The sequence below is a fragment of the Embiotoca jacksoni genome, unplaced genomic scaffold, assembly GCF_022577435.1.
Source record: "Embiotoca jacksoni isolate LCO1_2020_lvr unplaced genomic scaffold, fEmbJac1.0.p SCAF_75, whole genome shotgun sequence".
NCBI lineage: Eukaryota > Metazoa > Chordata > Actinopteri > Embiotocidae > Embiotoca > Embiotoca jacksoni.
The window spans coordinates 253,764-267,500 of NW_027185431.1; the positions used below are offsets into that span (position 1 = coordinate 253,764).

At 44.8% G+C, this 13,737-nt stretch overlaps 1 protein-coding gene across 6 annotated transcripts in view; it reads left to right on the forward strand.

Moving 5' to 3' along the window:
* The window catches only part of LOC138215433 (receptor-type tyrosine-protein phosphatase mu-like), a 110,420-nt gene that overhangs the window by 68,882 nt on the left and 27,801 nt on the right, over positions 1 to 13,737 (forward strand). For 4 of the 6 annotated variants that reach the window (XM_069177580.1, XM_069177585.1, XM_069177583.1 and 1 more), the window contains 4 exons: positions 1,369 to 1,401; positions 6,411 to 6,529; positions 6,671 to 6,745; positions 10,943 to 10,969. In XM_069177580.1, coding sequence (XP_069033681.1) covers positions 1,369 to 1,401; positions 6,411 to 6,529; positions 6,671 to 6,745; positions 10,943 to 10,969 — 254 coding nt within the window. The remainder of the gene's footprint in view (positions 1 to 1,368; positions 1,402 to 6,410; positions 6,530 to 6,670; positions 6,746 to 10,942; positions 10,970 to 13,737) is intronic. The other 2 variants (XM_069177582.1, XM_069177584.1) reach the window with 1 other exon arrangement.

Genomic DNA, 13,737 nt, shown 5'->3' on the forward strand with positions numbered 1-13,737 from the left:
TGAAGATAATGAAGATGAAGACGAGGAGGATGAGGAAGATGAGGATGAATAATGGAGCAGTAATCACCATTAAACTGTATCTGGACCCACTTTATTCTTTAACATCAAACACACATCCCACTGGGACGCACACACACTAATACATACACAGACACACACATCATTTATTCGCACACACAAACTGGAAGAGAGAAGCTGTGTGTTCGCAGCGCGTCGGAGATGAAGGAGAAATTTAGATGAAAGAGCGTTTTATTCTTTTTTTCGGAGTCGCCTCGAGCTGAATGGCTTCAGGCAACAGAGACACACTTCTACTGCACACACATTTACACAGAGGGGGTGTGTGTGTGTGTGTGTGTGTGTGTGTGTGCGTGTGTGTGTGTGTGCGTGCGTGTGTGTGATCTCCTCACTGATATCACAGAGACAGAAAACGAGAGCGGCGTCTGTTGGCTCTCTAACGAGCGTGTTAATGTTGACGGGGTGCGTTTGATTTCCACTCTGTGACCAAACGGAGGTCAGACTCATTACAGCAGGAAGAGGTGTTTAAAAGTGAGACGGCTGCAGGCGACATGAAACACGTCCTCTCCGTCAGAACCTCCATGTTCTCCAGCAGCAGCTTCTTTATGTCGTCAGGGAACATTTGGAAGACACAATTTGTCCCCATTAGAGCGTGTCCTGTCTGCAGTGCATCATGGGTAATCAGACACCGTCACTGATCTCTGTGATCCTGAAGGGAACTAAAATCCGACAGATTGTCAGGCAGCTTCTGAACTGATGAGGAGCTGCAGTTTCATCTCACAGTTCATTGTAGTGAAGCGTTCAGCACACAGGGGGCGCTGTGGAGAGAACATAATGATGGAGGGTTACTGATGAAATATGATCACATGACAAGCAGGGATGGGAAACCTTTTCAAACTAAGAGTTTAACTAATTAATGCAGCTGTGAATGAATGAGTGAATCGTTACAGACATCAGACATCCAGATGTTCATGGAACCAGTGTTTATTATATTTATAGTTTTATTGATCTATATATAAATGAGTTTTATATAAAACAACAGTTCGGTGTTCCAGCTATAAAATAATTATTGTTTATTTATTAATAATGTAAACAACATGATGATGTGTGCTTTAATATTCAGAGAATTCACCTCATGTATTCGTATATTCACCTCGTTAACCAATCAGATGTGTCCCCGTCCCCCTACACTTTGATCACCAATCACCTCCCTCCACCCCTCCATCCCCCCACCCACCTCACCCCTCAATGATTCGCTGACATTAATCTGTTGTTTTCCTTTTTCTGTTTTCTTTTTCTTTCCCTCCGTTTCATCCCTCCCTCCGCCCCCGCCCCCCTCCACACCCCACTCAGACGAAGAAATTATCACTCCTACACTTACTACCTGTAAGTAACCTGTTTGACCTCTGACCCCTCACCCTGAGTTCTGAGTGTGTCCTGCCTGCACCCCTGCTTACCCTTAACCTCTGACCTCTGACCCCTTTACCTAAAACTCCTCCTCAGTGTGACCCCTGACTGTTAGGCATTAGTCGCCCCCCAACCCTCCCCAGTCCAAGACTTGTTGTTTTATCATCAACCATGACCTCTGACCTTTACCCTTAGTCATTAACCTTTGACCTTTGACACCTGACCATCCAACCTCAGCTCAGGTTCAGTGGTTACTAACTTCACCTTTGACCCCTGACCCCACATTTACCCATCAATCTTTCAGTCTGACCTTTGCCAAGAAGGTTAAAGCTAGTGGTGACCTCTGACCCTTGACCTCTCCAGTCTTACATTTCATGGTAAATCTTAACTTTTAACTCCAACATTACACTGATCCCTGACCACTCCCCGGGTCCTGTTATCAACTGAACTGTGACTTCTGACCCCTGACCTCAGCTATGATTTCAGATGAATGTATTTACCAACTCTAAAACAGTCTGACTTTCACCTTTGACCCATGAACCTTGACCTTCAGTACATCTCCTTACATTGTACACTTTGCATCTGAACTTCCACCAAATTGAACTCATAACTCCCCCTGACCTCTGACTTTTGACCTTCAGTCCCTCCTTGCTTGCTAACATGTTTCAGCTTTAATGTGAGTCTGACCCATAACTTTGACCTTTAACCTCTGGCACACTTCTCCAGTCTAACCCACAGATAGCCCAGTGTTTGAGCTCATCACCAGTCACCAGTAGTTGTAGGAGACAGTTAGATGAAGGTTTGAAAACAAAGACGTTACCATGACGATCCTTAGCCACATCTTATAACCTGCATGTGAATTAAAGTGAAAATATGAAGGACCAAGAACAGAACCATGACGAACCCTGAGAAACTCAGAAGAACCGTGACTTACCCTGAGGAACCCCGAAAAACTCTGAGGAACCATGAGAAACCCCGAGAAACTCAAAGGAACCGTGACTTACCCTGAGGAACCCCGAGAAACTCAGAGGAACTGTGAGGAACCTCGAAAAACTCAAAGGAACCGTGAGGAACCCTGAGGAACTCGGGAACCGTGAGGAACCCTTAAAAATTCGGAGGAACCGTGAGGAACTCAGAGGAACCCTGAGGAACCCCAAGAAACTCAGAGGAACCCTGAGGAACCGTGAGGAATGGAGGGAGGCTCTGCCCCCGCTTCACAAGGCGTTTTTCAATATTTTTTTTATATTTTTGGATGTTTTGTTTGTCCACCATGGTTTTTAATAACAGGTTCAACTCTCCTGTTTGACTGATGAACTCGTTTCTTTAGTTCAACTGAAGCGAAAAAATGTATTCCTCTTTATTTATATTATTTCTAACTATTTCTGTTTATTTACATTTATTTCTGTTTATCACTATTCATCTCTATTTACTTCTATTTATCTGTATTTATTTGTACTTACCCCTAATTATATCTATTTAGCTCTATTTATCTTTATTTAATTCTATTTATTTCCCGTACCAGCTGTCGTCTTTTTTAACCTTCTTGAATTCTTTCGTGGATCTTAAAGAACAGAAATCTGATCAGATTTTATTTCTTAATGGAAACTTTTTTTAGTTTTTTAATTTGTGACTTCATTCAGCACGAGTGTGTGTGTGTGTGTGTGTGTCTTGTAACGATCATTTGATCAGACAGGTTTATTACAGACAGCTAATTCTATTAACCCTGCTTCACTGCGCACACACACACACACACACACACACACACACACACACACACACACACACACACACACACACACACACGTCTATTCCTGCTAACAGCATTGTCCTGTCGCTCATTAGATTAGCATAGATTAGCCTCGACATGCTGCGTGTGTGTTCATGTTAAGTGTTGTTAATCAATCAACCCCCGACACCTCGCTGATGATGTCATGACACACATGCACACACACACACACACACACACACACACACACACACACACACACACACACACACACACACACACACACACAGATGCCTCCATTGAAATCAGATATGAATCATATAAAAGCTGTTTGCTGCAGCGTCTTCCTGCTGAAACGAGTCGACCTCCTGCTCTCTATCTGCTTCTATTCACTCCTCTCAATAGGTGGAGGTGTGGGTGGGGTGGAGGGTCAGGAGCAGAAAAACATCAGATTTTGGGGAAGAAACTCTTCAACGCCTGCTGACAGCCGAGTGTTCCTGAGCCCATGCAGTGATTTCCACTGGTTCCTCTTCTCCGCTGTGAGCGGCTTGTTGTCATGTAGGAGGAGCCTGTTGCCATGGCGACACAGTTCAGGTGGTTCAATGAATGTTCCCCTCGGAAGGTCTCAGTAGAACCCACCTGGTGTCTCCTGACCTGACGCCTTTTTCGGTCTCGGACGGTGAAGCTCCGCCCCTCTTGAAACGTGATGTCATCAGAACACCTCGCCCGGCTCGTCGCTTCATCACCGTAGACTTTCTGAATATTTCGAGGGTCTCTGTTGACCATTTACAGAGTTGGGAAATCACTGCATGGGCTCAGGAACATGTTCACGTACCAGTGGTCACGTTAACGTGAGGAACTTGTGATACTTTCTCATGACGGTTGTTGCTTCCTGCTCCACTGTGCTGCGTTCAGGAACATGTTGTAATCTAAACATTAAGCACCCTGACTGTGACGTGTTTCTTATTAGTTAAATTCAATGACAAATTTCATTTTCTTGTTAAAAACCTGTCAGGAGCAGTAAAGCATGTTGTGTGTTCGTGTTGCTGCAGTGAATGAAGTGTGTTCGTGTGTTCAGGTCTGAATCAGAGAAGAAGAAAAGCTGCAGGTTTTTACTGTCTTGACAGTACCACAGAAGAAGAAAAGGGAGACGTGAGGGGGAGGAGGGCAGCACCTCGCCTCGGGGCGCTTTCACTGTCCTCCATCTTAACCCCGGCACACACACACACACACGCACACACACACACACACACACACACACACACACACACACACACACACACACACACACACACACACACACAATGTCTCTCTCCAGTTTAAAAGCCTGATTTCTACTTATTTATAAATTTCGGCATCTTTTCAGGTCAGGGTTAAATTTGTGTGTGTGTGTGCGTGTGCGTGTGTATGTGTGTGTATATGTGTGTGTGAGCAATCGGACAAATGGATTTTCTTTTTTCCGACTCTCAGAATAGAAAGAGAAATGCGTCAAGCATGAAAAGATGTTTTCGTGGTCTAAGGAGGATTTTTTTTTTCCTCTGCAGTTTCAAACCTGCAGAAATGCAGAATCTTTTTCCGCAAAGTTCACCGAAGGATCAAATCTGACCGTAAATATCAGACTGTCAGTTGAAGTAGAGCAGAAACATAAAACAGGATGAAAAGGAGACGACGTCGGTTTTAATGACTCGTAAATTGAAAAAGCCGAACTAATGCACAGATTTACTGGTTATCTCATCTCCGCTGCAGCCACAGCTCGTTAACTCCAGCAGACCGCCTTAAGAGCCTGATGTATCTCAGTCAGAGTGTAGTTATAACGCGCAGTTATAACCCACACTTATAACCCACAGTTATAACCCGCCGTTATAACGCGGTTTTAACGCGTAGTTTTAACGCGTAGTTATAACGCGTAGTTATAACGCAGTTTTAACGCGCGGTTTTAACGCGGTTATAACGCGTCGTTATAACGCGCGGTTTTAACGAGCAGTTTTAACGCGCAGTTATAATGCGTAGTTATAACCCGCAGTTATAACCCGCAGTTATAACGCGGTTATAATGCGGTTTTAACGCAGTTTTAACGCGCAGTTATAACGCGTAGTTATAACCCGCAGTTATAACGCGCAGTTATAATGCGGTTTTAACGCGCAGTTTTAACGCGCAGTTTTAACGAGTAGTTTTAACACGCAGTTATAACGCGTAGTTATAACCCGCAGTTATGACGCGCGGTTATAACACGCGGTTTTAACGCGCAGTTATAGCGCGGTTATAACACGCGGTTTTAACGCGCAGTTATAACGCGTAGTTATAACGCGCAGTTATAACGCACAGTTATGACGCGTGGTTTTAACGCGCGGTTTTAACGCATAGTTATAACGCGTAGTTATAACCCGCAGTTATGACGCGCGGTTTTAACACGCAGTTATAACGCGTAGTTTTAACGCGCGGTTTTAACGCGCAGTTTTAACAAGCAGTTTTAACGAGTAGTTTTAACCCGCAGTTATAACGCGTAGTTATAACCCGCAGTTATGACGCATAGTTTTAACGCGTAGTTTTAACGCGTAGTTATAACGCATAGTTTTAACGCGTAGTTTTAACGCGCAGTTTTAACGCGCAGTTATAATGCGCAGTTATAACCCGCAATTATAACGCGTAGTTTTAACGCGTAGTTATAACGCGCAGGTTATAACGCGGTTTTAACGCATAGTTTTAACGCGTAGTTTTAACGCGGTTTTAACGCGCAGTTATAACGCGGTTTTAACGCGGTTATAACCCGCAGTTTTAACGCGGTTTTAACGCGTAGTTTTAACGCGTAGTTTTAATGCGTAGTTATAACGCGTGGTTATAACGCGCAGTTTTAACGCACAGTTATAACGCGCAGTTATAACGCGGTTATAACGCGCAGTTTTAACGTGTAGTTATAACTTGTAGTTATAACGTACTTTTAATGCGTAGTTATAACTTGTAATTATAACGTACTTTTAACCCGCAGATATAACGCGTAGTTTTAACGCGTCGTTATAACGCGTCGTTATAATGCATCGTTTTAACGCGTAGTTATAGCGCATAGTTATAATGTGTAGTTTTAACGTGTAGTTTTAACGTGTAGTACCGCTTAAGGCCACCTGGGACAGACAGAAAACAGACGGAACCTTGAGAACTAAAGAAGAAATGTTCCGTGTCCTGTTCTTCAGATAATTACCCAGCAGCCACCTGTGCTCCTCAGTGTGTTTCCAGAAGCTGAAACACGCTCATTGTGTCTCCACAGTAAGTTGGCCAAGAAGAGGAAGGAAACGCTGAGTTCCAGACAGGAAATGACCCTGATGGTCAACAGCTCGCAGCACACAACCATGGTGGACACACACACACACACGCTGAACGGACGCAGTAAGTACACACACACACACTCACACACACACAACCATGGTGGACACACACACACAACCAAACATCCACACACAACCACGGTGGTGTGATGGTTGTGTGTCTGTGTGCTGCTGGTTGTGTTGACGTTGTGTCTCTGTGCAGCCGTGTCGTCTCCGTCCTCCTTCACCCTAAAGACGAACACCATCAGCACCACCGTCCCCGCCTCCTACTACCCAGGTGAGATCCACCGTCACGCCGCCGACACCACGACACTGAGGGTCACATGACCAGAGTATGTTTGAGTGGCACAGAGACACCAGCAGCTGATTGGTTCTCAGGTGGGGCGACCACCTCCACCTGCTCTCTGGCTTCATGTGGGTGCAGCAGTGGAGGAGGGTTGAATTTAAATCACATCTGTGCTCTCATCGCCTGAATCAGCTGAGCCAATCACAGCAAAGCATGATGATAGATGAAATAAATAAGAATAAGAAAAGGCCTAAGTACAGGCCTTTTGAACGACTGCTAGTATTAGTATTAATGTGGTGGATTGGTGGACTGACGACCAGTCCAGGTACGCTGGTGGGGAACCAAACGTCTGAATCACATGATCATCGCATGATCAGAAAACTCACCCAAGGCTGGTGGCGATCGACTGTTTTGTCCAGACTAAATCCAGATTAAACCGAAGTTAAACCGACGTTCAACTGACGTTAAACCGACATTCAACCGACGTTAAACCGACATTCAACCGAAGTTAAACCGACATTCAACCGACGTTAAACCGACGTTAAACCCAGATTAAACCGGCGTTAAACCCGACGTTCAACCGATGTTAAACCGACGTTCAACCGACGTTAAACCGACATTCAACCCAAGTTCAAACGTCGTTCAACCGCCGTTCAACCGAAGTTCAACCGACGTTAAACCAAATTCAACTGATGTTAAACCGACATTCAACCGACGTTAAACCGACGTTCAACCGATGTTCAACCGACGTTCAACCGACATTCAACCGACGTTAAACCGACCTTCAACCGACGTTGAACCGACGTTAAACCGACGTTCAACCGACTTTAAACCGACCTTCAACCGACGTTCAACCGACGTTCAACCGACGTTAAACCGACGTTCAACCGACATTCAACCGAAGTTAAACCGACGTTCAACCGACGTTAAACCGACATTCAACCGACTTTGAACCGACGTTAAAGCGACCTTCAAACGACGTTCAAATGACGTTCAACCGACGTTAAACCGACGTTCAACCGACGTTAAACCGACATTCAAACGACGTTCAAATGACGTTCAACCGACGTTAAACCGACGTTCAACCCAAGTTCAACCGCCGTTCAACCGAAGTTAAACCCAGATTAAACCGGCGTTAAACCCGACGTTCAACCGACATTTAACCCAGATTAAACCGGCGTTAAACCGACGGTCAACTGACGTTCAACCGACATTCAACCCAAGTTCAACCGCCGTTCAACCGACGTTAAACCAAATTCAACTGATGTTAAACCGACATTCAACCGACGTTAAACCGACATTCAACCGACATTCAACTGAAGTTAAACCGACGTTCAACCAACGTTAAACCGACATTCAACCGACGTTGTACCGACGTTAAACCGACATTCAAACGACATTCAAATGACGTTCAACCGACGTTAAACCGACGTTCAACCCAAGTTCAACCGCCGTTCAACCCAAGTTAAACCAAATTCAACTGATGTTAAACCGACATTCAACCGACGTTAAACCGACGTTCAACCGACATTCAATCCAAGTTCAACCGCCGTTCAACCGACGTTAAACCAAATTCAACTGATGTTAAACCGACGTTCAACCGACGTTCAACCAACGTTAAACCGACATTCAACCGACGTTGAACCGACGTTAAACCGACATTCAAACGACGTTCAAATGACGTTCAACCGACGTTCAACCGACGTTAAACCAAATTCAACTGATGTTAAACCGACATTCAACCGACGTTAAACCGACGTTCAACCGACATTCAACCGAAGTTAAACCGACGTTCAACCGACGTTAAACCGACGTTAAACCGACATTCAAACGACGTTCAAATGACGTTCAACCGACGTTAAACCGACGTTCAACCCAAGTTCAACCGCCGTTCAACCGACGTTAAACCAAATTCAACGAACGTTAAACCGACGTTCAACCAACGTTAAACTGACATTCAACCGAAGTTAAACCGACGTTCAACCGACGTTAAACCGGCATTCAACCCAAGTTCAACCGAAGTTAAACCGACGTTCAACCGACGTTAAACCAAATTCAACGAACGTTAAACCGACGTTCAACCAACGTTAAACTGACATTCAACCGAAGTTAAACCGACCTTAACCGACGTTAAACCGACGGTCAACCGACGTTAAACCGACATTCAACCGACGTTAAACCGACATTCAACCGAAGTTAAGCCGACATTCAACCGACGTTAAACCGACATTCAACCGACGTTAAACCGACCTTCAACCGACGTTCAACCGACGTTCAACCGACGTTAAACCGACGTTCAACCGAAGTTAAGCCGATGTTCAACCGACTTTAAACCGACGTTCAACCGACATTCAACTGACGTTCAACCGACATTCAACCGACGTTAAACCGACCTTCAAACGACGTTCAAATGACGTTCAACCGACTTTAAACCGACGTTCAACCCAAGTTCAACCGCCGTTCAACCGAAGTTAAACCGACGTTCAACCGACGTTAAACTGACATTCAACCGAAGTTAAACCGACGTTCAACCGACGTTAAACCGGCATTCAACCAAAGTTAAACCGACGTTCAACCGAAGTTAAACCGACGTTCAATCGACGTTAAACCGACCTTAACCGACGTTAAACCGACGTTCAACCAAAGTTAAACCGACGGTCAACCGACGTTAAACCGACATTCAACCGACGTTAAACCGACATTCAACCGAAGTTAAGCCGACATTCAGCCGACGCTAAACCGACATTCAACCGACGTTAAACCGACCTTCAACCGACGTTCAACCGACGTTAAACCGACATTCAACCGAAGTTAAACCGATGTTCAACCGACTTTAAACCGACGTTAAACCAACGTTCAACCGAAGTTAAACCGACGTTCAATCGACATTAAACCAACGTTAAACCGACTTTAACCGACGTTAAACCGACGTTCAATCGACGTTAAACCGACTTTCAATCGACATTAAACCGACGTTCAACCGAAGTTAAACCGACGTTCAACGACGTTAAACCGACGTTCAATCGACGTTCAACCGAAGTTAAACCGACGTTCAATCGACCTTAACCGACGTTAAACCGACGTTCAACCGAAGTTTAACTGACGTTCAATCGAAGTTAAACCGACGTTCAATCGACGTTAAACCGACGTTCAACCGACCTTAACCGACGTTAAACCGACGTTAAACCGGCATTCAACCAAAGTTAAACTGACGTTCAACCGAAGTTAAACCGACGTTCAACCGACGTTAAACCGACCTTAACCGACGTTAAACCGACGTTCAACCAAAGTTAAACCGACGGTCAACCGACGTTAAACCGACATTCAACCGACGTTAAACCGACATTCAACCGAAGTTAAGCCGACATTCAACCGACGTTAAACCGACATTCAACCGACGTTAAACCGACCTTCAACCGACATTCAACCGACGTTCAACCGACGTTAAACCGACGTTCAACCGAAGTTAAACCGATATTCAACCGACTTTAAACCGACGTTAAACCGACGTTCAACCGAAGTTAAACCGATATTCAACCGACTTTAAACCGACGTTAAACCGACGTTCAATCGACGTTAAACCGACTTTCAATCGACATTAAACCGACGTTCAACCGAAGTTAAACCGACGTTCAATCGATGTTCAACCGAAGTTAAACCGACGTTCAATCGACCTTAACCGACGTTAAACCGACGTTCAACCGAAGTTTAACTGACGTTCAATCGAAGTTAAACCGATATTCAACCGACTTTAAACCGACGTTAAACCGACGTTCAACCGAAGTTAAACCGATATTCAACCGACTTTAAACCGACGTTAAACCGACGTTCAATCGACGTTAAACCGACTTTCAATCGACATTAAACCGACGTTCAACCGAAGTTAAACCGACGTTCAATCGACGTTCAACCGAAGTTAAACCGACGTTCAATCGACCTTAACCGACGTTAAACCGACGTTCAACCGAAGTTTAACTGACGTTCAATCGAAGTTAAACCGACGTTCAATCGACGTTAAACCGACGTTCAACCGACCTTAACCGACGTTAAACCGATGTTAAACCGACGTTCAACCGAAGTTAGACCGACGTTCAACCGACCTTAACTGACGTTCAACCGACGCCTTGCAGGCTGACTCTTCTTCTTTTTCTTCTCTTTCCTTCGTCTGCTGCTGACGTCCTGATGCAGATCCCTTCGTACCGACCGCCATTCTGGGTGAGAATCTTTCCTTTGTTTCCTCTGTAGGGCAGAAAAACCGACCTGGTAGACAGACAGGAAGGAGACAGACAGACAGGCAGACAGGAAGGAGACAGGAAGGAGATAGACAGACAGGAAGGAGACAGTCAGACAGACAGGAAGTGGACAGACAGGAGACAGGAAGTGGATTTCTGGCTTCCATCCATCCCTGCTTGCTTCTCGTTCGGCTGCTTTTGGTTCTTTGGGGTTTTTTTGTTTTTTATTTTTGAAGATTTGTAACCTTATTTTAAGTTTTTAATATTTTTCTTCCATGTTTAAAGTTAATATTCATTTAATTTGACAGATTTTAGTTAGGTTTTGTTGATTTTTTTTTTTAAATATATGTATAACATATGTATGTTTCATTTTTATTTCTAAATTTATAGTTTGTAAGATTTATTTAAAATTTATTAAATCTCATTTTCAGGAATGTACTTTTTAGTTATTTACTGTTTTCTTTTTAAATGTAAATTTGTCCTTTTCTCATTTTTATTTATCACACTTTGATTTCTCTATTATTTTTATTTGGCATTCCTTTTGTTACGTAATGAATAAGATGAGTAGATGTTTGGTTTTGTGTGAACGACGGCGGGCTTCACTCCATCACCGCATCACAACATTCCTGCGTGTCGTGTTGACGTCACGTCACGTCTGTCTGTGACCTCCGACCTCTGCATGGACACAACACGCCCACCTGGTCGGGGGGGAGGAGCACTGAACACAGCGAGGAGGCGTCGCAGGTTCTCACTTCCTGGACGTTTTGTTGTTTGTAGACTTTATAAGATTTTCTTTATTTAAAGGTGATGTAAAAATATAAAACTCTAAATATTAAATCAAAATATGTTCATGACGCGTAAGAAAACCAATCACTCATTCATCGGTACTATTCTACGATGAACTAAGAATCATCTTCATCATCGATGAATCTGATAATTAATTTATTTTGAGTTATTTGAAATAGAAAATAATTCGAAATCTGAACGTTTTCATTAAAATCGACCAATTTTTTTTTTTCTAAATTAGCTAATTAATCAAAAACCTTTGAGAGGAACTTAACGTCAGTAACAAATCGGCAGACTGTAGCCACACCCACCAGTGATGTCACAGCGGGCTGACCACACCCACAGCACACGTTTACATGGCTGCAGTCTGAACTTTGACCCCTGGAGGTCGTCAGAAACAGAACAGCAGCCGGTAGTTTTACCTCCGAACCGTTTCTGGCGGTTCAGAACCGTCCAGGTCTTCTCTGATTGGTCGAGAGCCGTCATGTCCAGAACCTGACGGACGGACGGACGTCCTTTTCTTAGTCTCGTACTGAAACGATGTAAAACAGCTGTTTGATCGCCGTGGAAACAGAACCAGGGACCGGTGGAACCTTTGGTTATTTAAAAAGTGCAGATGAGACTCAGTTCATCCGGATGTCTTTGAACGCAGCGAGTCGAGATCCTCTATTCAAATCTGAAAAATCTGCAGTTGAACAGAATTTGTCTTTCATACCGTCTCGTAACTCCTGGAACATAAAAACGTCTTCTGTGTGTTTGTGTTTTAGCCCCTCCCACATCCGCGACAACAAACATGTTACCCGCTCCGGCTAAACTCCGATGCTAACTCCTGCGCTAAAACACTACTAGGCTACGTAAACACAAAAGTGAAGGGAGAGAAATCATACGAGCAAAATTTGACACAAATTCCCGTTTCTGCTCTCTCCTCGGGCTAGCTAACCTGTCCTCAGGCTAGGGACGTTAGCCGAGGCTACGAGTCCTACACTCAGGGTAGTTAGCCAGGCTAGCTAGGTTAGCGCTTACTGCTAGGAGCTATCGTCCTGTTTGATTCATGCTAGCTGTGTGTTAGCAGTAGGCTAGTGAGTGCGTAAGTTGTTGCTTACACCTGTCTCCTCTCTTCTTCTCTTCTACCTTTCTGTGTAAAGTGCCCATTAATGGTAAGTGGTCAAACTTGGGGCTGGGGGGAGGGGGAAGGGGCTCATGGCGGGGGGGTGTCTGTCACCACTGCGCATGGAGCCACACCATGACACTGTGATGTCATCAGTTAGCAACGCCTCATTATTTTCCCCTCTGTGAAAGTGTGACGTCACAGCACCAAACTCCTCCCACCATTTCAAGTAAAACCAATCAGCTTGCAGCTCTTTCCATCTGATTGGTTGCCGCTTCTGTCATAGTGGTTGTCTCATCCGTCCAATCACAAGCCACCACCTCCATCACATTTCCCACCTCGCCACGACTGGTTGGGCTGTTTGGATAGAAGGTTCCTGATTGGTCAGTCAGCCCCGAGGCTAGCCAATAAGAACAGAGGTAGCGAGAGTAGAGGAAGTGTGTCCACCGCGGGTTTGCTCAAAGGTTCAGGTCAGAGTCCTGGACGTTTTCCTTCCAGGGTCAAAGGTCGATCACAGAGTTTAGCTCCGAGGTTTGTTCTGTTCCAGGACTCTGAACTCTGCTCTTCTCACACTGCAGCTCCCAGAACCGAGACCACATCTGGACCAGTACCACACCATGCTGTACTGGATCCGGACCAGTACTCGTACTGGATCCGGACCAGTACTAATTCCTATGTTGCCTGTCACATCATTGATCGGTGATTGATTGATAGTTTTGGCGGCAGTGTGAAAAGAAACCAGCACCAATCACCATCCTCTCTTCAGTCTTGTGATCTGATGTCACGTGTTGTGTGTGCCATCCATCTGTGTTGTCGTGGTAACGACGTGGTAGCCGTGGACGTGGACCAGGGCTTGA